This window comes from Pagrus pagrus, assembly GCF_965226575.1.
Source record: "Pagrus pagrus genome assembly, chromosome: 13".
NCBI classification, from domain to species: Eukaryota; Metazoa; Chordata; class Actinopteri; order Spariformes; family Sparidae; genus Pagrus; species Pagrus pagrus.
The window spans coordinates 2,491,938-2,519,293 of NC_140197.1; the positions used below are offsets into that span (position 1 = coordinate 2,491,938).

General features: G+C 39.6%; 1 protein-coding gene across 2 annotated transcripts; it reads left to right on the forward strand.

The window, feature by feature from the left end:
* The first annotated feature begins 73 nt into the window (after positions 1 to 73).
* tspan4b (tetraspanin 4b) lies at positions 74 to 26,960 on the forward strand. Of its 2 annotated transcripts, XM_084372394.1 has the most exons (8): positions 74 to 368; positions 11,687 to 11,756; positions 12,086 to 12,277; positions 12,554 to 12,628; positions 13,437 to 13,532; positions 15,116 to 15,229; positions 24,491 to 24,574; positions 26,125 to 26,960. In XM_084372394.1, exons 2-8 carry the CDS (start codon positions 11,688 to 11,690, stop codon positions 26,191 to 26,193), a joined length of 699 nt encoding a protein of 232 aa, XP_084228520.1. In that variant the 5' UTR covers positions 74 to 368; position 11,687; the 3' UTR covers positions 26,194 to 26,960. The 2 variants fall into 2 exon arrangements, with proteins under 2 accessions (XP_084228520.1, XP_084228519.1); XM_084372393.1 differs by lacking the exons at positions 24,491 to 24,574; positions 26,125 to 26,960 and adding an exon at positions 21,367 to 24,475.
* The last annotated feature ends 396 nt before the right edge of the window (positions 26,961 to 27,356 follow it).

The window sequence follows — 27,356 nt, forward strand, 5'->3', positions numbered from 1 at the left end:
AGAGAGAGAGAGAGAGAGAGAGAGAGAAAGAGAGAGGGGGAGGGAGGAACTGAGAGGGTGGGGCTGACGGAGTTACACCGCTCCGTTAACAAAACGGAACAAAATAAACGGTCATCCCGAACGGAAAATCACATAAAGTAGGCTACAACATTTGGGAAGAAAACAAGTTAATTGGGGGAAAGTGGACGGACACAGTCAAGCAGTGAAGAGCAATACAAAGGAAGCGAAGAAAATAGAGCTGGTTGAAAAACCTGACGGTGCAGGGACAAATCCAAAGGAGAGCCCGAAACCAGGGGATGAAGGAGCCAGGAGTTACGAAGAGTGCGACAAAGACTTGAATATTTGAAGATATTGAAACTCATCTTCAGGTAAAGTCTATTTGAATTACACAGATAACTACACACAGAGACCTACTCAATCCAGACATCAAAATCAATCTTTGTTTGGCGATAAAACTGTAACATTTTCTTTGGTCAATCGCTTACAGAACATTTTTTAGACCCATACTACATCGACATATTTCGCATAATTTATTATAATTAGTGGGCCACCTTTCATAAACTCACTATCCTGCCGTCACTTCCCATTTGGTTTTTAGCACAGTTCAATTGTTTTTTTCTTAAAATAATAATAATAATAACCTGTACAAATACTGCATCTCAAAAAATCTGATCGTTGATAGTGTATTTAGGTGTGGGTCCATGTCATACCACTAAAAAGAGGATTTCTATCGGGTCTGATTGACTAGAAGCAAGTAAACAGGAAGTCAATAGTTTTCCCCCAGAGACTCCCTCACATTTGTTGCTATTCATCTATTTATTTAACTATTTATTCTTCATTTTGAATGGTTTTAGAAGATACATGACAAATAATGTGATGCTGCTAGATAGAGGTCAGAAAAAAAAAAATATTCAACTGAGCAGTTCATTCTTGACCATGGAAACACCATGGAAAGTTAGCTAAATAGTCTGCCGAGTCTTTTCTCAGTTTGTTAACACAATAGAGAGGAAACATCAGAAATTTGATAAAATAAAAATTGCAATAATATATTCCACCACACCGCCACCATCCCCTCCACCTCCTGATGTAAAAGTCAGCTAATAAGCATTTAATTTGAACACGATATGCCATGTTGGCTACAAATGTCAACCTTGGATGTATCTGTGGTTTGTTAAACCACATAACACTTACAATTACCGTGACCTTGATGACTGAGAACCTTCATCAACATTAAAAGCAGGTGTTTTTTTAAGGAGACCTGAGGATATTTCCAGCATATTTTGTGGCGGGCAAAATCGTTATTTTTCAAGCAAAGACGGACCAACTCCATCTGTTAATGTGGCAACCATGATGCCAAACCATGATGTTTTCCTTTCTGACAGGAAAAAAAGGAATAGACACTTTGAAAGAGACAGTTGAGGAGATGAAGAGCTGCTGCTCAGACAGTAGGTGCAATGGTAGAGAAAATTTCATGTGGAAAATGCTCTTAAAAAACAAAAAGAAAGTTGTAACAATTGTTGACTATCAAAACATGATTATAAATCAATAGGATGTATTTAATTTAAAAATGTATTTGACGGTTCAGTACTTAAATAGCTCTGTAATGATTTAAATGTAATAATTCCAGTAAATGAGGTCCAGTTTGACCAACTAATTGTTGCATGTCGTGCCCACTCTAATGTATTTTCACAGTAGCTGGTTTTAGTCTTTAAGCAACTCGGTTTACCAGTCCCAAAAATCTGAATTTGATTTAACTGATTAAACAATCTCTGTTTGTTTTTTTTCGTATTCTTTTTTGGCCTTTTCATGGCTTTATTGACAGGACAGTTTAGAGACGACAGGAAATTGGATGAGAGAGAAGGGGGATGACATGCAGCAAAGGGCCACAGGTCAGATTTGAACATTAGGCCGCTGTGGTGAGGACACAGCTTCCTGCAATTGCAACACAAATAAATACAAATTCAAAAGGCCCCTACCAAGGCCCCTACTTCTTTGAAATACGGTTTCCCCAGAACTTTGCTGTGGTCAAGGGAAATGCCTCCAGCAGTATAATTAGGTCTACTGAGGAGGGTAGGGAGCTTCCTTCCTGTCAGGAGTTTGACATCCTGTGTAAAGTCAGAAGACTGTGCGAGAAAATCTCAGTCAGAGATAAATTCAAATTTCTATTGTAAAGATCCTCATGTACTTACCAACACATGAACATTAAAGGAATAGTTAACTCTAAAACAAAATTCAGTCATTATCGACTCACCCACATGCTGATGATAAGTCCGGTGTAGTTTCTTATTCCTCAAAGTGCAGCTGGAGACCCGCGGTGCTTCCCTCCGCCAGGAATAATCCACATAACGAGCGTAAATGGTGTCCGAGAAGAAAAGGTCCATAAAACTACACAAAAACTTTGTAATATTCCTCCATACTGCTCGTCCACTGCAATCCAAGTGTCCTGAAGTGGCGACATCCAGAGTTTACTCGAAACAACGTCATTTAGTACATTTTTCTAGCCTAAACAGTCACTATGCTACATCTGCCTGGAGGCACACTCCACGTTCACGCGAGTCCCCCTCACAGCCGATTGCACTACGGAAGCCGCACCGGACAAGATGAACAAGACTCGCGATAGATACACACCGGTATTTACTTCCTGCTTTGAGCGACCGAGCGACACACAAACACAAGAGGGATCTGCCTGCATTCATGATTTAAAGCTTTGACACTCACAGCAGCATGTGAATACCGGTGTGTATCTATCGTGAGTCTCCTTCATCTTGTCTGGCGCGGCTTCCGCAGTGCAAATGCTGTGAGGGAGACTTGCGTGAACGTGGAGCGTGCCTCCCGGCAGATGTAGCATAGTGACTGTTTGGGCTAGAAAAATGTACTAAATGACGTTGTTTCGAGTAAACTCTGGATTTCGCCACTTCAGGACACTTGGATTGCAGTGGACGAGCAGTATGGAGGAATATTACAAAGTTTTTGTGTAGTTTTATGGACCTTTCCCTTTCGGGCACAATTGACACTCATTATATGGATTATTGTTGCTGGAGAGTACCCCTGCGGGTCTCCAGCTGCACTTTGAGGAATAAGAAACTACACCGGACTTCTCATCAGCATGTGGGTGAGTCGATAATGACTGAATTTTGTTTTAGAGTGAACTATTCCTTTGATGCAAACTCATACTTATCCAGAACTTTAAAAGAGTGCGAGATAATGTTTCAAAAAGCTTTATATATAATAGGCAATGTCATATTATAATAAACTCTTGATTGAAATCATCGGTTCACATTGTTTCTAATTAGTCTTAAGACATTGGTCACCTGAACAGTTAGTTGCAGTTATTATTCCTCCTATCGACCAATGTTGCACTAACAATAACAATCACTTCCTTGGAGAAAACTGGCAGTTGATTTGCATTGTCAACATATGAGAAATCAGCAGACTTTTATTTCTGACACTATTCTCACAATAATGGCTTCAACATTGTGAGTTACTTACATTTTGTTCTGCCTATTCTTTTCTATTGTCTTGTGTCCCTGCCACGTGACTTTTGATAATATTTTTAGCGAGAAATGTATGTTTTGTATGTATGTGTTCAGTGAGTGTGGTTGATCTTGAATGTGTTAGTAATTTTTGCTATGCTGGTTGCTTTGGAGAGTACCACTGAATCATTGTCTTTGTGTTGTGTAGTTGTCTGAGCTTTTATGTTACTTGTGTTATGTTTTGTACCTGTTCAGTAATGTTCTTGCAACAAAAAAAAAAGAATATTTAGAGCTTACAGGTCTAATTTGTAAGATTCTCAACTTGCCAGACAATGGCACTTTGGGTTGGTAGGTCAGGCCCTCCACAGACCCAAAGCATCATTATGAGACTCAAAAATCAACTATCTTACACATTGGACCTTTAAATTAGCTTAAAAAAGCTACATAACAAACAGGTCCATAACATAACAAAAATAACATAAAAGGACACTTAGAGAGCTACCCAACTACGAAAACGTTGGGGCATATTTTCCATTTGCCATCAATTTTCATATAACTGCACATATTTGAGTCTATGGAGTTTATTTCTCACGTAAATATTCCCAGAAGTAAATTAAAGTGATGAAATAGCATACGAAAATTGTAAAAAAAAAAAGACAAGCAGTAATTATAGCTGCTGCGCAGCGATGGGTCGGGTCCGGGCTATTTTTGGCAATTCTGAGCAACAAACAGGAGAATAGGAAGACAAGACAGTTGACAACAATGCTCATTTTGGACCACTTGAGGATTGAACCCACAACTTCTGGAACCAAAGACTGTCATCTATCACTCTGAGCTAATTGGCAAGTGGCAATACAACAATGGCTTCACAAATTGAGTAAGCCAGTCACTGTTGCGCAGGCAGATTTGAAACCACCGTAAAAAATTCAGTTATCAAGACAAAAATCTGAAAATACACATATTGCAGCATGGAGATGTTGGTAATTTTAAAAATGATTGATTTGCTCCATAAGTGAATAACTGGTGTTTAGCTATATCATCATTGCATTGACTCCAATTGTTCACATGAAAGAAAAATTAAAAATGCTGTGAAAAATTCAGTTTTTGAGGCTCAATTTTTGATAAATCAAAGGAGGAGAGAGGAAATAGGTTTAAGAAGTTTTACAGTTTTTGAAAAAAAACTGAGTGATGTACTTCATAATTTTTAATAGGTTTAAATGTACAAAAGTTTCTTCAATATTGAGGCTACAGTTTGATGAAAGTTCTGAAGCTGTAGCAAGTATGGTTGATTTGTTATGAATTTTCAAAGTTTTGAACTTTAGACGCTTGCTGTAGCACCACCATCAGGACTATTGGCTTGGGTTTACAGCTGAGGTAATCTGGCATGAGACTGGACCTTTGTGCAAAAATTGGTTAGCTTTCTTCCATGCGATGCCACCATCAGGACAATGGTCTTGTGTTTCATGTTGAGGACATCTGACATTTTGATCTGTTGTCATCATCATCCTTGCTGGGTCTTGAACCCACAACCCCTGATACCAAGCACCAGCTCCTAACTCACTGAGCTAATTGGCTGGAAGTGAGACCTGCTGTGTGGCTTCATTTGTCGACTCAGGGAGTCACTACCTGGGCAGCTGTTGTCAAGGCAGATTTCAAAAATGGTCAAAATGTCAGAAATTCCTTGACTTAAAAAAAATCTGATAATACATAAATTGCATCTTGACAGCATGGAAATGTTGGTGATTTGTTTTTAACTTAAAGTGTTTTGCTTCATAAGAGAAAATTTGATGTTTAAAAATGCCACTCTTCCATTGACTCCAGTTGTTCCCATGAGAGCAGAATTCAAAATGTTCTCAAAAATTCAGTTTTTGAGATAAAATTCTGATATTTGCCAAACTCCATCAACCATGACTGCAAAATATTCTCAATTTTTTTCAGGAAGATTGAAAATGTATTTAGCAAGAATTTGATAGTATATGTTTACAGTACTGTTTACAGTCAAACATTTTGATGCACTGCAGGCTTAATTTTTGATAAATCAAAAATCCAAGAAACAAGTTTTGTGGAGGACGGTCTGAAGATGCTCTCTAGCAAGTTTGGTGACAATTGGGCAAAAATTGTGGGAGGAGATAGGTTTTATAAGTTTTACAGGTTTTGAAAAAAACTGAGTGATGGACTTCATAATTTGTAATGAGTTTAAGTGGACTAAAGTTTCAGCAGTATTGGGGCTACAGTTTGGTGAAAGTTTCAAAACTGTAGCATGTACTGTTGATTTTGTAGGTATTTTTAAAGTTTTGAATTTAAACGCTTATTGTGCCCCCCCCCAGGAGGAATATTGACATGTCCTTGGAATTAAGTAAATCTGGCATGGGGCCAGACATTTCTGTAAAGTTTGGTGAGTTTTCGCCCATGGGAAGTATGACTTCCTCGGAAGAAGAAGAAAGAAAGAAAGAAAGAAAGAAAGAAAGAAAGAATTCCTAGGAATACAATAGGTTCCTGGCAGCTTAGCTGCCCGGACCCTAATGAACAGGCCCTTGCAGCCCACGCACGTAGGGGCATGCTGCTGTCGGGGGGTGCTGCTTACCTGACCCAGTTGCCCGATTATTGTGTGTGCATGTGTCAACTAACCGTGTTTCGGACAAAACGTATTTGTCTTGATAATAGCGCCACCTGCTGGTCATTTTTGGTGTGTGAGTTACAGGGGCCAGTCTATACCACCCCTATCAATTTCATATCCATAAGTGTTATGGTGTGGGCACACTGCCAAATATAAAATTTGACCGCCACCAGAGCGCCACCTAGTGGCAGATTGGTAAAATCTTCGGCAGCTCTCCTCAGGAGGGTAATTTGTGTAATTCTGACCAACCAATGTGGAGATATAAAATACTTCAATTTAAAGAGCGCCACCTAATGGTCGTCGCTGTTATGTGCGGGCCTATGGGGGATGATCTTTGTGCCCGACTGGTTGCTCTCTCTCTCTCTCTCTCTCTGGTGCACTCTGGCTCCCTCCTTTTCTGTTTGTATATATTTTTCTTTCAGGCGATTTTCCCTTTTTATTTATTTTGGCTGGGTTCTCTGACCTTTTTTTTGTTGGTACGTGGTTTTACTTTGTTTGGGTTTGTGAATAAAATTTGGTATCTATATATTGATTTATTTGTATAAGTGTCCCTTTGAAGATGCTACATCCTCTTTGTGAGTTTTTCCAATAGAAGGTCCGTAACAGTCGCCCCAAAATTTTAGACAGAGCCTTAGGGGCTCATATGGAAGTAGAATAGAGTTTCATGTCATTCGGAAAAACCAATGTGGAGGTATGCAACACTTCCTGTTTGGAACGAAATCTGCAGGAAGTTGTTATTTAATAACTTGAGTATTCTTTGGAATATCAAAATTCTTTTTACAAATTTGTGTCAGGAGAGTCCACAGATGCTGTGTGCAAAGTTTGGTGCAAATCGGTGAAATTGTCTGGGAGGAGTTAGCAAAAGTAAGTTTGCCACATTATACATATTTGCGAAAAAATAAGGTAACCGGAAATGGGCGTGGCCTATATCAGGAGATTCAACATAATTCACTGAACGCGAGGATATGAGGTTTTTGAATGTGCGACACTCATATGTGTGAGTTATGAGCCGAAAGGCACTTTCCTTGATTATAGCACCACCTAGTGGTGGAAGTTCACGACAACCATAGATTATTAAATTTTTTGCCAAGCCTAATATGTTTGCCAAATAAAATCGCGTTTTCGTCTATGTTCAGATAGTGAAAAATGCGATCATTTCGGACAAAGAAAAAAAATTAAAGCTGCAAGCAGTGATGAACGGGCCCTCGCAGTCCACGCACGTCGGCTGTAGCGCCGTCAGAGGCTGTGCACCCAGATGTGTGCTCGCCCGTTGCCTGTGGAAATGTCCTACCTACTGTAAATGGGATACATGTTGCACAAAACACAACAGTGACATCTTCAGTGACTTCCTGTGTCCAGTGGGTGGCGCTATAGATATGACACAGTATTGATGCATAGACATATTCAGGGCGAGCCCCTCTACATGTGTGACGAATTTGGTGAAGATGGGAAATTGTATGTTGAAGTTATGAGGACTTCCTGCTTGATGGCAAAGGATCGCAATTGACCACACGGCCACGCCCACCAGAGGCTGTTGAAGGTATGAGGATGCTACTGAGTGAATGTGAACTCTGTGGTTTTAAATCTGTAGGAAAAGATAGTTAAACTACAAGCCATAGAACTTGGGTCCGTATTGAATGGGAAAAGCCATAAGGGGGTCATCGAAATTGACCGCACTGCCACACCCACCAGGAATAACGTAGGCAAAAGCTTTTCAACAATGTACGAGGCTTGGAAATGGGTTCCTACAGAATGGGAACAGCCATAAGGGGGTTCATTGAAATTAACCGCACTCCTAAAGTCCCGAAAACAGCGTCAGAAAAATGAAAATCGCCGCACGCCGTTCAAGATGGCCAACTTCCTGTTGCAGCAAAAATTCCGACAAAAATCATTCCTGCCTAAATCCTTGAGACCCATGACTCCTGCGAATTTCACGACGATCCGAGAATGTTTTTGGGGGGACAAAACGTGGCGTTAGGTGGTGCTATGGAGCCCCCTGACCAGCCCCATCCCCAATCATGTTGAATTCAAATAGCAGCAAATATATAATGTATGGTCCAAGTTTGCTGAGTTTTGGGGTATGTTCAGGCCGCCAAATATGCAGTCGACTAGAAGGATGAAGGAGAATAATAATAATCCTTACAGATACAATAGGTCCTCGCACGAGATTCGTGCTCGGGCCCTAATAATCATTCGAAAAACAATAGGAACCTCGCAGGTTTCCTGCACGGGCCCTAATAGTCATTCGAAAAACAATAGGGACCTCACAGGTTTCCTGCTCGGCCCTAACAATCGAGCCCAGATCTCACAGATTGGTGTGGTGTTTGATTAATAAAACCAAATGCTTCTTGAATAAAAAATAGCTGTGAACTGAACTTCAAGATACTAAAATAAAACCTCTTCCCAATTGAATTATCTACAGAATGAAGTTATTGGTTTGTATTTTTTTGGCCCTTCATGGCTTCATTGATAGTTAGGAGATGACAGAAAACGGAATGAGAGAGAGGAGGAATGGCATGCAGCGAAGAGCCACAGGTCAGACTTGAACCCTGCGCCGCTGCAGCGAGGACAAAACCTCTGTACATGAGACACATGCTCTACCAACTGAGCTACCAGGGCACCCCAGAATAAAGTTATGATTGCAATATTACAACTTAAAAGATGCAATGATTGTTTATTTTGAAATTAAACACATTTAATTAATGAGTAATAATTCCATGCATTGAAACTTATTTTAAAATTAAATATATTCAATTGATGAGTAGCAGTTGTATATTAAAAGGTAAATTGTATTTAATTCACTTGAAATGATATTGTTGTTAAAAAAGTAATTGTATTTTATTGACCACTATTAGTTTCCAATTAATTTTAAGTGTCTGATGACACTCCAGCTAAACTCTCCGTATTTAGTAATGGGTAACTCCATTACTGTCCCTCTGAGCTTACTGTACATGTATGAAGCGATCCTCCCAGATCCCATTCACTGTTCAACTTACTACTTCTGTTGCAGCCAGCCAGTCATTTGTTCATGAAAATATGTATTGATTTGGGGACAGTGACATGGCTGGGTTGGCTAGCAAGTCTTGATTTTTAACATGCTGTGAAATTATGTTGTTTGTCAACCATACACAATGTTATTGACTTTGAATCTTGCTAGCATGACATTAGCCTTCTAGCTAACAGTTGAGCTTAAGGGTTCAATGAGCGGAGTCGACTAATTTATCTCCCATTGCTAAGTCGTATCTGAGGTCCTTATACTGGAAACATTTCAATTATATATGAACCTTTTGGGATTGTAATGATTGTGACAGCTATTAGTCAAATTCTCAGATGTTGCTAGGGAAAAACATTATATTTTGGTGGCAAAATACATAAAAATATACGCAAATGATCTGAATGTTTTTTTCTTTGGCAAGTGACCATGGTATAAGTGGGATAATGCCCTTCCACGGGCCAAATATATAAACCATGCATACCCATGAAAAATGTACTTATGCCACCTTCCACGTAGGTTTCCAAATATATAAAAATCTATGGCGGTGAGGCTGTGCATACTGGTACGCATCTTTTACAGTGCCATGTTCCACTCAGATTTGCGAATGTATGAAAATCCACAGAGGGGGAGAATGTGCTTACTGGTACACATCTTTAACACCATGCGTACCAAGCACTCAGACTTTTTAGTCAGATTAGTGTGCTGTTGTGAGTTAGCAAAAGGATGAGAAAATTGTGAACCAGGGTGACATTTTATTTAGAGCTGTTTTTTTCACTAAATTGTGTTAGGATTACATCAATGGTTTCAAAAACCCTTCACTATGACTACACAGTGATGTGCAAGTTGTTAGCATTGTTTTTACTGCCTTCTGTAAACATTTGTCAGCATGCATTATGATGATTATAATGATAAGTATCTTTATGTAAATAAACAAATAAATACATGATCTTAATATAAATAAAGATTATTTTCCTGTATTTTTGGGGGAGTAAGAATACATTCAGGTGTAAATGGTGCAATACTGCTGTAGCCGTGTGTAATTGCTGTGCCACATGATACAATAGGTGCTTTGGCGTTGCTTGAGGACATTGACAATGCGCAATTTAGGCTAGGGTGAGTTTTAAAGGACTGAACTGATGTTCTGGACCATGATGATGACCACACATCAAGCAAAGTGGAGCATGGGGATCTTCCAGTAGCTCGGGTGCTATCACTGTGCACAGAGATGCGTCTCTCGCTTATAATCAGATCGGTTGTTTTTAACTCCCCCAAAGACTGTGGCTCTGAACTGCCGGTTCCACTGCTTCTGTCACTCTATTGTCACAGCCATTCCAATTGCTTCATTTTGTTGCTAAAGCCAGAACTTAAGCCTCCAAATGATATTATTTTTCACCTGTTAGTTTTATCAATCATTACTTCAAGTTACTTTTTCATTTAAAACTGCTTTTTTCTTTGCCTCTGACATTTCTCCTCAACACTCAACTAAACTCTTTATATGCAAACCAGGTAATTGGGGGCATGTTTAGAGCCATTTATAGTCAATTGTGGGGATGGTCAGACGGCTCATGCACGTGAGTGAAATTTCTGAATGATTGAGATGTATGAGGAAGAGATGTGTGGGAACAGACGTATGTGGGGTTTTATAAATTTGCATATGCATGTTTGCGGTTTTGTGTGTATATAAATTTCTATTTTCTAGTTTTATCCATTTGGCCCAAGGTTACAATAATCAGGAATTAATGGACACCTCATCGGGCATTATTTCTTACATAATGCATTCTTGTTGTAAAGTATTATCAATGCAGATAATAACAATAGAAAAGAATAGTTGGAATAAAATGTAAGTATCTCACAATTTTAGAGCCATTATTGTTAAACTTCAACTATTTGCGCAATTGACCAATGTCGCTTTGAAACTTTTTGATGTCAGACTGGCATATTCATTGTAGCTGTGAAGTAACTTCTTCCTAACATGACTTCAATTAAAGAAATGGGGCATCATATCCTGTTTTTATCCTGATCAAAATCACATTTTCATGTTGACTGATTCAGCATTCAACAAAGAGCATTAATAAATGTTGAGTTATGGTTATGTAATGTTTATTCAGTATCCTTATGCATTTGTGAACTTTACATAAGGGCCACAAAGACCAATAATAAATGGTTATTTCATGTTAAAGAATTGCGAAAAAAGGTATGTACTGTCAGGGACAATCTAATGCAACAACCCTGTAATTACCCTGCAAAGAAGTTTTCTACTCTCTACTGGGATGATCTAGTCCGCTAATCAGACCTGCATGGCTAATGAGCTAAGGGCAGCTAACATTTCAGTTAGCAGCAGTTTACAGGTAGTTTTGCATCAAGCAAAGCTATGTGTTGCAAAGCTATGTGATGACCAATTAACAAACTGATGTGTTGACAGATCGCTGCGAAAGTAGTCAAAAAGGTAAACATGGTCTGAGGTCATTAGGTCTGAGACCTAAGCTTTTTCCTCACAGATATTACTTTTTTACCTCATAATTTGAACTATGACAAAAAATAAGGTAAAGCACAACAGGTCTCCTTTAAATAATGCTCTTCTGTTCTGTCTTTCTTTTGCAGGATGTCAGTGTCTCGGAGGTGTTTGTGCTGTGTCAAATATTTGATGTTTGTCTTTAACCTCATCTTCTGGGTTAGTATTTGCCAAATCAGTGCCAAGTTGGTGTTCTGTATTCTGTAACATTTTCAAAAAAAAAACAAAAAACAAAACAACCAGCAGTGTCTTCCAATTTAGTGTTTCTCAAATAAAGAGTTGTGGCGAGTTAAGTTTAAATATGGTCACGGCATACTACTGCAATGCTTTAACAGTTCTGCAGACATGCCAAGTTAAATCTTATGTTGTTTTCATTCACTCACAATATGGGGTTCCCAATTCTACTAGAAACATAAATATTTTTCAGGACAATGCATTGTGATCAATGGTGCATTTTGACACTGATTGACAGTACTTTTTCTGAAAAGCTAGGAGGATGCGGCTTGTTTGGCGTTGGAGTCTGGCTGTCCTTCACACAGGCAGCGTTTTCCTCTCTTCCCCTGTCCTTTCCATCCCTCTCAGCTGCCAATCTGCTGCTAGTTGCTGGTGGCATTACCATGGTGACTGGGTTCTTGGGTTGTCTTGGAGCACTGAAGGAGCAGCGCTGCCTGTTGTTCATGGTGAGAGGTCCACATGACTGAGAATTTGCAGATTTTCTTATTTTTTTTAGGGTTATAGTTTTCAGTCACTTTATGCTTCTTTTTGATAGCCAACAGTAGAGATGTGACAGGGGGGGGGGGGAATGAGAAATGACATGCAACAGAGATGTTTTGACATGAACTGGGCACTTTGCAGTTCAAATATTATGAACCTAATGCAGTAACATCAGGATTGTCTATATAGCTTTAGCTTGTAAACATTATGTCTGTCTCTAACTGCTTTTCTCTGTTCTGCAGTTCTTTGTGATCCTTCTGCTCTTGGTCTTGACAGAGGTGACACTAATAGTGGTTATACACATCTTCCATGACAAGGTAAGCTTGTGCAACCTTCAACTTGTTAGAGTCAAATAAAATTGACAATGAATAGAGTAGGAATTAAATAAGTAAAATATAAAAAATATATTATCAATCAGTCAATCGATCATTCAATTTTATTGAATTTTATTATTTATTTTTATTTTATTTTATTTATTTTATCTTTATTTGTATAGTAGGTGTGTGTCACCTTTAATTGATAATGATCAACTCATCATCCACAATGCAGCAAAGCTCTTCTTTGTAACACCACACATTGCAAAATCTGTCTAAATCCTTCATCATTCTGTAATAATTAATTAAATATAATTGTGCTGTATCGTAGGCAACTGGACTTGTTTCAGTTTCTTGAAGACGTTTCACCTCCCATCCAAGAGGCTTCTTCAGTTCTAACTAACTGGAGGGGAGCTGGCAGGCTTTTAAACTCTGTGTGGGAGTGTCCTTACATAGTCATTAAGGACATGTGTGAGCTCTGAGTTTCAGAGTTTTTTAGGGCCACTTCTGAGTCATTGACCCAACCGGCCTTCATGTGGATTGCTAAGGTTAAGTGAGCCTAGGTGTAAAAGGTTGTTAAGCTGTCTGTGGAGGAAACTCAGTACTGCATTGTAGGTGGGTGATAAGTAATGTCTTAGGCCACCTCCTCTGTTCAAAGATGGTTGTTCCTTTACTCCTCTTTCAAACCATCTGTAATCTCTGGCCAAGATGTACCATGACCTGGTTGACTGAGAACCTTCATCACAATGTGTCTTTCTTCTTTCTTTCTTTCTTTCTTTCTTTCTTTCTTTCTTCCTTTTCACTTTTTCAGCTGGATTCCAAAGCACAAGGTGAATTAAAGGAAGGTATGAAGATTTATAAATCAGAACCTGGTCTGAAAAAATCTTGGGATAATGTCCAGAAAATGGTGAGTACTCTCAGCAAACAATGCATGACTTATGTTGCATAAATATAGCTGTCTACAACAGAATCAATTATGTCACTGAAGGTGGAAGATCTCAGTCACATCACCCTTGAGGGACCATGCTTCTAGCAAGAACTAAAAAGAGGAGCTCTGTAACAACAAGTTAATCTTAAAAATATCACAGTACCTTTTTAAAACTTCATCCTACTCTAGCTAGCCACTGTCAGGCTAGTCGAGCCAGCAGTACTTATGTTTTATGTTAGACTGATTAACCATCAGGGTTGTGGACGTGGTTGTGTTGAAAGATGCCACTATGAGAGGGAAGATGTAAGAACACAGGATGAAATTAAACTTTTCCTGTTTTCCTGCTCCTTGCACTTTAATGCACCTGATTTGTATTTCCTCTCCATTTTACCCCTGAACTTGATTTAAAAAAAAACACATCAGTCACACAGCATTCGGCTGCCCAATCAGCCAGGTAATACAGGGGGTTGCAGCATCCCATATTCCCCATAAATCCTAGTGCTTGACAAGTATTTTGTTAAGTTTGCTGCTTTAAGTTTCCAAAATGCAAATGTTTCTGATTATTTGTCTTTGTCACCATTGTCTGTTGAGAACTTGGTGGTTTACATTTGTTATTGTCATTTTTTGTGTTGGTTAGTTGTAACCATGTGAATTGGATGTTAAATTACTTGAGCCCAACTGCTTTTCACAATAAAGCAGGCTGTATCCATCACTTTAAAGGCCTTGAAGGCCATCCCAGCAAGAATGACCACTATAACAATAACTATGAAGATAACGATGGGAGCATCCACACTGATGAGTGATAACATTCTAATAACTAGTGGTGCTGAGTGCTCCAACTTTGTCAGCAGCTTTGGATACTGGATAGTTATGACTTGTTACTCCTGTATGCTGCGCAGAGAAACAAAAAAAGAAAACCCACACAGGGATATGGTTGTACGAAATTCTTCAAAGATCACAGGAGTTAGAAAAACCCAGAAGTCTGTTGCTGTTACCAGTTATTGTCTTTTGAAGACAATTTTTATTCATACTTTTTAAATTGCATTTTCAGCCTAATATATGTTGTATAAGTATTTAATAAGTTGTATACATATCCAAGACTGAGTTACTAAAGTAGACCCTCTCAAAAGTGTCTCTTAAATGCCATACATTAGCTTCCATAAAACAGTTAGAAACCAAAATTATAAGCACTCCTGCAACATTATTTTGCAAAATCAAGCTGTCAATTCAGATGGATTTTGCTTGGCTGTCTGTGTTTCTATAACTCCTCAATTCACTTTGTAAGTGATCCCAATGATATCTTTCCACACTGATGTTGTTGTAATTGTGGTGTGGTCTCCACCATCCACTGCAAGTTTTTTAAAATCTATTTATAGAAATAGTTATTGTTATAGCTATTGTTCTTAGTGTGGACAGCCCTTACAGTGTTGCTTTCAAGTGGTGGCACGATAATATTACTGAGCAGGGTAGATATTGGCTAGTGGGGTCCCTCTGCTTATGCATGACTTATCAAGTTGAGTGGTATTACTTTACATTTTATATCTTATTGTCTCCTCTTCCAGTTCAAATGTTGTGGAGTAACTAACAAAATGGACTGGTATGATGTGCTGAATGGAACGCTGCCCTCATCCTGCTGCTCAGTTGGGACAGGCCAATGTGTTGATGGATGGAGTGAGGTTAGTTTGCTGCGAAGCCGCATGGTATGATTGTTTGTTTAAGGTTAAGGTAACGCACAGCAATCATTAAACTAAATGAAAGAGAAAATGGTTGCTGATCTGGAAGATGGTGCTGTGTGCCCTGTACTCATCATGAGGTAGCTGAGGTACTCCGTCACATGGCATCAGCATGTCTGTTTGGCTCCTTGTAGACAGATATAGAAGTATCAATTGCATCTTTCTCTGCCAGGCTCTCAGTTTAATCCAAATATGATCACCCGTTCCCCCGCAATTGCCCACCTGCTTTAAAGTGCACACTGCGTGCAGAGTGACCTCCTCTTTAGGAATGGCTCATTCTGTGACAATGCAGTTTCTTTATGAAGTCTCTGTACTTGAACTTTCAACACTCTTTTCTGATTATAAGATTTTTTGCCCCAAGCTACTATGTTTTTGTTGGTTTTGTCAGAGCTGCAGATTGATAATTTTCTATCTTATAAACCTGCTAATCCTGTTACTCACTAAAACAGGTCTCTGCAAGTTGATTTTGATTAAGCAAATGTATTTATAGCAAAAGCTACTTGGAAAGTAGTAAAAAAAACAATACAGCCTGCAGGAAAATGGTCAGCCGGTAATGTAAACCATGTGATTTAAAGTTTCATTCTTTATATTTGAAAGAATCAGGTACACTCACCCAAATAAAATTAATTCAGATTTAGTTTGAGAGAATAAGGCAGCTTTAAAATCTTTTGTGCCCAATGAAGTTCTCAGGAACTGTATAAGCCATCTTGCAGCTATGTGTTTTACTTCAAAGGTTAAAAGGTAAATTTGTCATTTTACAACACCAGGGTTGCAAAATGAAACTGAGTTGAGGTCATTTCAAACTACATAAGAGAAACAAAAACAAAACAAACTACTTTATAAAGCGGAGTGTGTAAGGGAAATTCTCCTTGTTGATGTAAAGAGTTGCTAATTCTCTATAGAATTTTAGACTCAGTGTGATGAATCAGGTCTATTTAATACATGCAGCATGGAGAGAAGACCCACAGTGTTCTCTGCAGTCTTCCAAACGTTTCTGACATGCCTTTCCCAGGGCAGTGACCCTTGACCCTGATGTTTTATTGGATAGTAAATGTCATCTATCCACCATCCTGTTAACACCTCAGGCAAAGAGAACTGCCCCTCATATGACTTCCTGAACTGTTCTAATCATTTTTTTTTTTCTAACTAATGCCTCTTTTTTGTTGTATTCTTTGATCAGCTGGGCTATTGTTGCTGTTCTGACGTCATCTTCTTTTGGAGTCACCTGACTGTGTGATTGGCATGCCAATGCCACTTTCCCCTCTGTGTCTTCTTGTGCCCTTGTTGATAACAGTCCATTGCCATCCTTCTGTGATGGATGGGGTGTCTAAGTCTCAGTATAAATTACATCGGTTTGACTGGTGATTGCAAGTGAAACAGCGGGTGGTGTGGTAGGTATATACTGTATATATGAGGACATTTGGGGTCCAATTGTTGCAGGCTTCTGAATTTGCAGGAACAGCTCTCATGTTGCTGCTAAGCTGAAGACCAGGATTGGACTACAACAGTTGTGGTGGCTGGCCCAATGATGGAACGGTAGCCAAGATCCTCCACCAGAAGTCCTCATCACTTCCCCCTTGGGTTAGGTTGTCTTTTTCTCAGAAGAGGCATCACTGGGGAAAGGTTTGCATTGGGATGCTCTGGTCTGGATTCACGCCTCTTCCTCAGCTATCCAGCCACAGTTGGAGTCACCCGGGATGTTTTCCGGGCCTCCCGCTTTCTGTGGGTTGACCCTGGTTAGGGCCCTGCGTGTGTCTGCTGCGTTGATGGTGAGGGCTGGCCCGATAGATGGTAGAGAAGGACCAGCCCACCCTCTGGTTGTCGGGTTTGGTGCTTCAAAGCATGCAAAGAAGTTGTTGAGCCTGTCTGAAAGCGAAGCATCATCGTCATTGACCCCCTGCCTGGACTTGTAATCCCTCACTGCTTGGACTCCCTGCCACATCCGCCTGGTGATTCCTGTGTCGCAGAGGTGTCCCTGGATTTTCATAACATGCTGTATAATAGACACTGAATGTCACCACAAAGTTTAGTCTTTATATTCTCATTGTATATATTTTTTCATTCATACGCCCATTTTATTGTAGTTGGGCCTAACATATCATAATATACTGTATCATATCATTATTACAGTATCTTATATTATAAAACATTACATTATAGTATACACCGATCAGTCACAACATTAAAACCACTGACAGGTGACATAAATAACATTGATCTGCTGGGAAACCTTGGTTGCTGGCATTCATGTGAATGCCACTTGACACACACACCACCCATCCAAACACTGTTGTGGACCAAGTTCACCCCCTCATCACAACAACACTACCCAATGGCAGTGGTCCCCCAGCAGGACAATGTGCCCTGACAAACCGCAAACACAGCTCAGGAACAGCATGAGTAACACAATAAAGGGCCCAAAGTGTTGACCGGGCCTCCAAATTCCCCAGATCCCAATCTAATTGAGCATCTGTAAGACGTGCTGGAGCAGGTCTGATCCATGGAGGCCCCACCCCCCAACATACAAGACTTGCAGATCTTGGATTTCCAGCTCCTTCTGGTTCGAACTGCAAAAACTGCCTCAGTAAGTTCACGTCTCGGTATAGTTGGGACAATGGTTGGTGAAACTCTTGACTTTCCCATTACCAGGTAGCAATGGACAGCAGTTGGACTTGTTAATGGCTCAGAGGTCATTACATTTACCATCCAGAGACGCTTGCATCCTCAAAATGGTGAATACCTTTTGACATCGCCAAAGCGTCTTTTGATTTGCATTTCTGCATAATGAGGAGGGTCTTTGATCCAGGACTCCCACTGAGGTCTTAGGTTTTGTGGAAGTTCCTCATCCCAGCTGATTTTCTCTCTACGCATTTGGTGGAATATTTTTTTTCTCTCCATATGAGGCAAACACAAGGACATGTCTTGATCTTTGATTGCAGCATGTTCTTCTTCTGGGATGGTTGCCATCATGTTCTCACTGTTTGAAACAAGCTTGCGGAGTCTTAACTTGCCTGTGCACTAGATTCTTTGACTAGTTGGAAGGCTTCCTTCTCACTTTGAACACCAAAAATTTATTTGAATGAAGTGTATGGCATATTTGCTGAACTGACCTTGCCCTTGTGCTGCCAGATGTTTAAGGCTGAAGTTGGCACAGCCATGAGACAAAGCCGCTCCAAACAAGTGGACTGTCATTCTGTAGGTTGATGATGTGGTTTCCAAGGTGCCATTGTCCTACCACAAGAATATTAAATAATCTTGAACTTCCTTTTTCAGTTGAACCTGGTGAAACATTCCTTCGACATCACACATGACCGCAATGGAAGCTTTGCAGAAGCAGCATAGGATACCCACCAATGTATTTGTTAATTCAGGACTGGTGAGCAGATGACCATTGAGGGATGTTTCTTGGAATTTGGCAGAGCAGTCAAATGAACGGTATTAAAATGCAAGTCTGTGGCAACAGGTAGAACATACTCATGTAGGCTGATAAATAAGTTTAGTGTTGCACTAGACTGAAAGAAAAGTTAGTTTAATCTTTTGATTGAACAGAAAAATTCTATTAGGGATCAAGTCCCGAGTTGGGTACAGTCATATCACATATGATTCTTATTCAAAATTCAAAGGTTTAAAACTGAATAGTGCTTTTTTTTCCTACGGCGCCTCTCCTGAACAGTAAAGCATAATTCGTCATCATCATCACAAGAGAATACAGGATCAATCAGAACTGATTATTCTTGATGGTGGCCCAGTTATTTTTATTTACCTATACTAAGTTTGTAGCTTTGATTGTTGAAATCTGTGTGTCAAGGATTGGTCTTGTTGCAGCAGAAAGTATCATGTCACAATGATTGAGATATGCACACAGTGCGCAAATGGTCGAAAACAGTTACCAGCGGAAATTTTTTTCCTGTCATGATAGCGAGTTATTAGATTTGTTTAATTATACAGATTTGTTGTTCACAATGTTGCATTATCAGGGATAAAATATGGTGTGTCTCCTGGACGTATGGATAGTGAGTTCCTTTCAGATTTTAATGCGTCAGAAACGCAGGATGCGAACCAAGCAACACCACTGGAACAGTCCAAGTTTTCACTGTAATTCCCAAAAAGCACATGCAGACACAAGTGGTTGTCAAGGCATTTCTCCAAATCCACCATCAAAACTGAACATACAATACAAATACGATGTTAGCTTAACATAAATAATAGCCTGCACAGCATGAGGAATTGCATTTTACCCAAGTAAAACATTTTCGAGTCTTCAGCGGATTCCTTATCTTTCACATACAATTAAGTCCATTGTGACCAGCATAAACTTTTCACCGGGGCACAGGGAAGGGAGGGAAGAGAGCTGGGACCAGAACTAAGCTTGGACTCAAGGCTATTCCTCCAACCATCCTTCCTCTGGCCAGTGTCGAGCTGCAGGAAAACAAAATGGATGAAAGAAAACTCAGGCTAACTCAGCAACAGGAAATCAGATACTGTTGACCTGACAATTTTACAGAGACCTGGCTCCAGTCCAGAGATAGAAAGTAACAAAGTACACTACTAATGTAAAATTTTACATGTGTATTCCCATCCTATGCTACTTAATACTTCTACGTCATTACATTTCAGAGGACAATAACTGTAATTTTTACTCTCATTTATGTTAATATTTTTTTATTTGATAATTTAAAGGAATAGTTCAATCTAGAACGAAATTCAGTCATTATCGACTCACCCTCATGCTGATGAGAAGTCCGGTGTAGTTTCTTATTCCTCAAAGTGCAGCTGGAGACCCGCGGGGGTACCCTCCAGCAGGAATAATCCATATAACGAGCGTCAATTGTGCCCGAGAGGAAAAGGTCCATAAAACTACACAAAAACTTTGTAATATTTCTCCATACTGCTCGTCCGCTGCAATCCAAGTGTCCTGAAGTGGCGACATCCAGAGTTTACTCGAAACGACATTATTTAGTAAATTTTTCTAGTCTAAACAGTCACTATGCTATATCTGCCTGGAGGCACACTCCATGTTCACATGAGTCTCCCTCACAGCCGATTGCACTACGGAAGCCGTGCCGGACAAGATCAACGAGACTCGCGATAGATACACACCGGTATTTACATCCTGCTGTGAGTGTCAAAGTTTCAATCACTAGTGCAGCAGATCCCTCTTGTGTTTGTGTGTCGCTCGGTCACTCAAAGCAGGAAGTAAATATTTATTTTATAGATTCAGATTCATCATTACATTAATCTGGGTTAAGGTAAGACTTTATTGATCCCCATGCCCAATTCACCAACTACTACTAAAATTAGCCCCACCTTATACTAGCTGCCATATTAAAGTTGTACACATTAAATGTATTAACAATTTTGTAACAAGCAGAAGAGACGCCAGCAATATATGCTACTTCTACAGTGGTCATACAGTTAAACAGTACAGCCGAACTGTCAGTTATAGTCGAAATAAAAAACAGTGTATTTCTGTCAATGAAATGAATTTACAGTAACATACTGTTACCTAAAACAGGTTACCTAAAATCTACTGTTAACCATAGACAGGTAATACAACAACTGATTCTACTGTGTGGGAAGAACTGTGTGCTTCTCATGGGGAGGACATTGACAGTTTAACAGGATGCATAACGGACTATATAAAATTCTGTGTTGAAAACACTGTACCCACCAGGACTGTACAGTGTTTTTCAAATAGCAAACCCTGGATAAATCTTGACATAAAGGCTCTCCTTAAGGAGAAAAAGAGGGCCTTTAGGTCAGGAAACAAGGAGGAGCTGAAGGCTGTGCAGAAGGAGCTGAGGAAGAAGATCAGAGAGGGGAAGAACAGCTACAGGAGGAAGATGGAGGACCAGCTGCAGCAGAGTAACATCAGTGGAGTCTGGAAAGGCCTTAAAACCATCTCAGGGCAGAGGAAACCAGACTGCCCGGGATCAGACGTGGGTGAACGACCTGAACCTATTCTTCAATAGGTTTGACCAGACACCGGCCCAGTCGTCTCTGCTGCCCCCCACCACCTCTTCCATCCCCCCTGTTTCCTGCCCCATTCTCACCTCTGCCTCTCTCTCTTCTGCATTCAGCTTGCAGAGCTGGTGGTGGATTTCCGCAGGTGCAAACAACCCTGCACACAGGTGAACATCCTGGGAATGGACATTGAGATGGTGACGTCTTACAAGTACCTTGGAGTTCACCTGAACAATAAACTGGACTGGTCTCATCACACTGCAGCAACATACAAGAAAGGTCAGAGCAGACTCCATCTGCTGAGGAAGCTCAGGTCCTTTGGAGTGCAAGGGGCACTCCTGACAACTTTCTATGACTCTGTGGTGGCATCAGCCATTTTCTATGGTGTAGTCTGCTGGAGTCTGCAGATAGGAAGAGACTTGATAAACTTATCAAGAAGGCCAGCTCCATCCTGGGATGCCCTCTTGATCCAGTGCAGGTGGTGGGAGAGAGCAGGATGATGGACAAGCTGTCATCGCTGCTGGTGAAGGAGTCCCACCCCCTGCAGGTCACTATCACAGCACTGGTCAGCTCCTTCAGCGACAGGCTGATACACCCCAAGTGTGTGAAAGAGAGGTATCGCAGGTCCTTCCTTCCTGCTGCTGTCAGAGTCTACAACCAGCACTGCTCCCAGTAGACCTCACTGTGCACTGTGCAATACAAAACTCTGCACATATCCACACACTTTTTGGTTTGCACTAGTTGGACAATTTTTAATACTCATATTTGTTATTTATTGTTTGTAAATAAAAATAGCAATCTGTTCAGACTTACACTGTTCATATTATAAATACTATGTCATATTGTAAATACTAAGTTCATATTGTAAATACTAAGATACTGACTAACATACTATGTATATACGAGTTAATTCTATTTCTTATCTTCTTATTATATTGCTTATTTTTTTACTTTTTATTATTGTTTAGTGTGACACTGTCCTTTGGCTGCTGTGACTAAGAAATTTCCCCATTTGCGGGACGAATAAAGGAATTCTGATTCTGATTCTGATTCTGACAGTTTGGATTGGGAGTCACACCTCCTCTACTCTAGTGTTCAACACTGTTGCTATGTTCTCAGTCCCCTCAAGTTGATGTTGTTCACCCATGACTGCAATCCCAGACTCTGTTGTGAAGTTTGAGGTTTGAAATATCAATATACTTATATCACTCATGTATTAGGTTTCACTCAAGACGGGAGTGATGTTGTGCAAGACTTCTGAAATGTTGTCATGTGTGCGCATGTGCGTGGTTACACACTAGTTTTGTAAACCTTGTTAGTAATACCCTTTTTACTGAATATAACTGTAATCTAATTACATCCTTTTTCTGTAACTTTACCAAAATATAGTTACCCTCCGTTCTGTATCCTAATTATGTAATCCTGTTACATGTCTTCTGTTAATCCCCAAGGCTGACCGATTTCGAACGACAATGAGAGCTCATATTAGGAGGAACAAAAACAATCTTGCAACATGTTTCACAGAGAACAACCCACTGCTCAACAAATCCAATAAGCTGATGATTGATTTTAGAAAAGGGAGGCAAAGACATACTCCTGCTGATATCAGTGGAGCTGAGGTGAAGCAGGTAAACAGTTTTAGGTTCAATGACATTACATATCTCTACCCTGCTGGAAAAAAAGCCAACAGATGCCTTTATTTTCTTAATGAAACTTAAAAAAGCAAAATTCCTGTGCAAAGTTCTTGTCAGCCTTTACAGAGGATCCATAGAAAGCATTCAGAGTGGAAACATCTCAAACTGGCATGGGATGTGCACAGCCAAGGACAGCAATGCTCTGCAGCAGCTAATTTAAACCACCCAGAACATCAATAGCCCCATTCACTCTGCGGTTTGCATGTGGGGATCCTGCGCCAATTCTCCGCATCTGCCGTTTTTATACTGAACAGCAACCCACCAATTTGGCTGTCCTTTTTGCGGCTAGGTTCGCGAATTTAGACAGACTGCGGCATATTGGGGGTATGTTTTGGTCCGCCAATATGACGCCTCAGAGGGTACACTTTTTGCCGCCTCCATTGCTATGTAAATCCAAGGCGTCGATGTGCCGGCAATTGCGTGACATGGGCAGAGGTGTCGATGACATGCACTGTTGTGCGACCCACAGCCGAAGTTTTAAAAGCAGGAAACAGCTGATTGCAGCAGTCAGTTCATCACTTCATCCGCAGAAGTCAAGATGAGCAACTGGAAAGCTGCTGAGATCTGGGAGATGCTAACCATCACAGCCGAGAGAATCGTCAATAACCAGATCACTCGTCACTGTTCACGCCCAACTTCGTGCTTCATGTCACGTCACATGTTTACGCCTACCCCAGTAGCGGCTTTTTTGCAAAGGAGGAATATTACACCTCCGTTTCACATAGACAAGACGGCAGATTGCAGCCTTTACCTGGCTGCAAATGTGGCACATTTTCTAACTAAAAGGGGCTACACTCGTGTTTGTCTTTTACACCAGAGCTGCTTGGCTCTGTGTGAACTACCAATGGCGGAGAATTGGCGCACCACCGCTGCGGCAATAATGCAGAGTCTCTGTGTGAAAAGGGCTATTGTTTAGTGAGCATCAGTAGATTTTGGTTTGGGGAGATGCCTGCACAGTCCAAAGAATGCTAAAAGAGAACACCTACTGCCGTACCATCAGCCTAAAGGGCAGCTTTTATTCCTCAGGGTGAGAGACTCCTTTATTTATCCTCTGCACTCAAATATGGAAAATAGTTGTATTTTTATGACTCATGAATACATCTATATAATTTATGTTTTAATAGTAGCATAAAGGGAATACAAACTACATTCCATAATATAACCATGTGTTAAATGATAATAAATTAATCTTGTATCTTGAGTACAATGTTATTGGGCAGTGATGGCCAGAACAAATAGATGACCAGAGTCCTAACTCTAAACTGGAATTGTCTTATCTTCCTCATTGCATTTGTTGGTACAGTATTTTCTACTTGCCTGTAATAGAACTGTGAGCAATATCATGCAAATGTCTGCTAGCCAGTTTTCTGTCATCCTTCCTTGAAAGCTGAAATAAGTTGTAATCAGTCCTTTTCACTTGTCTCTTCACCGTTTCAGATGTTATCTTTTCTACTTCTGGCTTACTTTTTTTTTTACTATTCTTTTACTACTTGTCTGAGCTTTCTAGCCCTCCCTCACACTCTCTGTCTCTGTTTGTCTTCTGCAGCCATGTTATCAGAAGGCCAGGCAATGGTTGCTGGATAATATCCCCTCTGTTCTGGTATTTGGAGTGTGTATTGGTGTTGTGCAGGTATTTATCTCCAACATTATTAAATTAAAATAATTTATTGATTGTTTTCTATAGGGTCATAAAGCCTCAAACCTGATTATATCGATTATGAAAAAACACATTATCAAAATGTATATATTTACTTACACTCTTCCTTAAAAGCTGACATTGTCTGACAAGGGTGGTGTGTGTGAAATACAATATTAACAAGGAAATGAGAGCACACATTCACTGTCCGTTGTATGCTCATATTTCTGTTATTTAAGTTAATTCTATTAATTCAATTCAATGCAGCTCTCACATAAAATTGCATCAATAAAAATGTAATGCTTATATAATGGGATACCATGTGGCACAGACAGTACACACACACAGTAGGATCTTTCCCAGTCCCCTACAGCAGGTCAGTGAATATTGGAATATTGAATGAGGGTGTTATTGATGTATAATTATTCAGGAATTGGTATTGGAAACATAATTATGCAAGAATTAGTATTTATTGTGACTTGGTGCCCCTACAGCTTACACTTTAGACTTTTGGCGTGAGGAAAATCTACAAAACTCTGTGAGACATTATGTAGATAAAGTCAATTCCATAAATATCATCGGTAAGGATGTACATTTAGCTGTTGGATTGTTATTGTTTTCACGTTAACTGTGAGGCAGATCACTTCACATAACTTCATGATGTCTATGCTGACAATAACAAGCTAGCGTCTTCGTACAGGTAGCTGAAGATCCATTGTTGGCTGTGTGTGACATAGTGCCATGAATTGCGCACTTCTCACAGGAGATTGTACCCTCTCAATCCAAGTTACACTGTGCAAGAACAGGCATTCAGGGTGGTAATGAAAGAGGCATAATTTTCCCTACAACAAGTGTACCAGCAAATTATTTTGTTGCTGTTATATTGAGGCAAAATTGTCACGCTGGAGTAGAGAAGATGGACCCAAATGCAGGGTATTCCCTGCTGCAGGGATCATAAAATATTTATGATCAAAGCAAATCCTAACAGCACTAACCAGTGCCATTGCTGGTAAGAAGTGCTTTTACCCAGAATCTGCAGCTGTGCTTTTTGTGTGTGCCATTAATTAAAGACCGTCCTTTACAATTGTGGAACTGTGACACATAGGGAGGGAAAAAATACCTCAAATTGAAATTGGCAATACACAAAACAAGTTTTGAGAATATTTAATGAAATAAAACAACAGAATACAGAATAAAATGATCATTGCTGTAGCATTAGGACTTTATTACAGCTATATAACAGAATGTTTATATATATTTTTAACCATTTTGCTGTGATGCAAAAAATGCTCATCTGAGTTGAGACCAAGACAGGGCTGAGTAAAATGAAGTTGATTCTGAGATGAGACCAAGACCTTCAAAAAGAGCAGTCTTGAGACCAAGAGGTGTGATGTTAAGTAATACAACACTATTAAAGGTTCATTGTTGACATTACTGTAGAAATGATAGTTGATTTTAACATACAGTAATATTTATCAACAAGTCTCTCTCTCTCACACACACACTTACACACTCTGAACCTATTCCTCCTCTTTTCTTGTCAGATATTGGCCCTGGTGTTCTCCATGCTGATGTATTGTCAAATTCTGTGTGCCGAGAAGGAGTTGGATTGAAAACAGACAAGCTGTTCACTGGCTTGTGATGGGAAAGGTTATCACAGTCCCCTGGTATCTGTGGTGCTTCAGTGCTTACTTAAAAACAGATCTGAAATTGGTGTCTATCAAATGACCTGACGTATTGGGTCACAATTTCCCCTTTAGATTCCCCCCAAAACTAAAACCACATCAGTGGGCACAATCATCACTGACAAAGCAGGTTGGTATGAGACTAATTAACAGACTAAGGAGTTTGGATGTCTTTGTGGAAGCAATATAAATGTTATCATGAACATCATCACAGTTTAACATTACATTACTTCAGCTAATTTTAGAATTTTTTTCATGGATTGAAAATAATCAAGTGTGAAATGTGTTATATACAGTGTTACAAAGTAACACTAAAAATAAATATATTACTCTAACGCGTTACAAAAGTAACACATTACAATAATACAGAGTACTATAACGTGTTATTAATTATATTTCAGTAATATATTACTACAGTTACTACAACGTGTTACAATCCGTGTTACCGACCAAAGTGAAGTGTTTTTTTTTTTTTTTTTAAGAACCCATCCACACATGACCATATTAATCTAGGCTATGTATATGTTTAATATAGCCAAGCCTATAAATTCTTTGTTAAGTCTCTTTGTGACTGAAATGAGCCATATTTTGTAGGTAGGCCCTAATGATGAAGCCTAATCCTCCGAGCACACTTAAGTTTACATTCTTGAATCACATATTCCCATGCATTCCTTGTTCTGTGGACTATAATAAAAAGGCATAGAAAAAGAGATTTTTGTCTTGTCATGTCATTATAGGCTACATTGTAGAAGGTATAGGTCTGTTGTGTTTCATATGAATAAGCCTACAATTAAAAATATTCATTCCTATCTCATAACATATCAGACTGTGATCCTCTGTCTGCCTGCTCATCCCCGTGTCCAAGGCCATTCGTTTATTTAAAAAAATCTAGGCTATTTATTTGAGCCTGTTGTTTAAAGTTAATAAAAGTAATATATTACTCTACGCAGACAGTAATATTATAATGGAATATATTATTTTAAAATGAAGGTAACTAGTAATACGTAGTATATTGCATTTTGAAAATAACTTGCCCAACACTGGTTATATTGTTAGAAATTATGTATTCTACTACTCAGGGCTGCAAGAAA

Bases quoted from the DNA above. Each gene is read 5' to 3' on its own strand.
- tspan4b (XM_084372393.1), top strand. From the start codon at position 11,688: ATGTCAGTGTCTCGGAGGTGTTTGTGCTGTGTCAAATATTTGATGTTT. The intron at 12,278-12,553 runs GTGAGAGGTCCA...TCTGTTCTGCAG, and splicing joins AGCGCTGCCTGTTGTTCATG to TTCTTTGTGATCCTTCTGCT. The intron at 13,533-15,115 runs GTGAGTACTCTC...CTCCTCTTCCAG, and splicing joins GGGATAATGTCCAGAAAATG to TTCAAATGTTGTGGAGTAAC.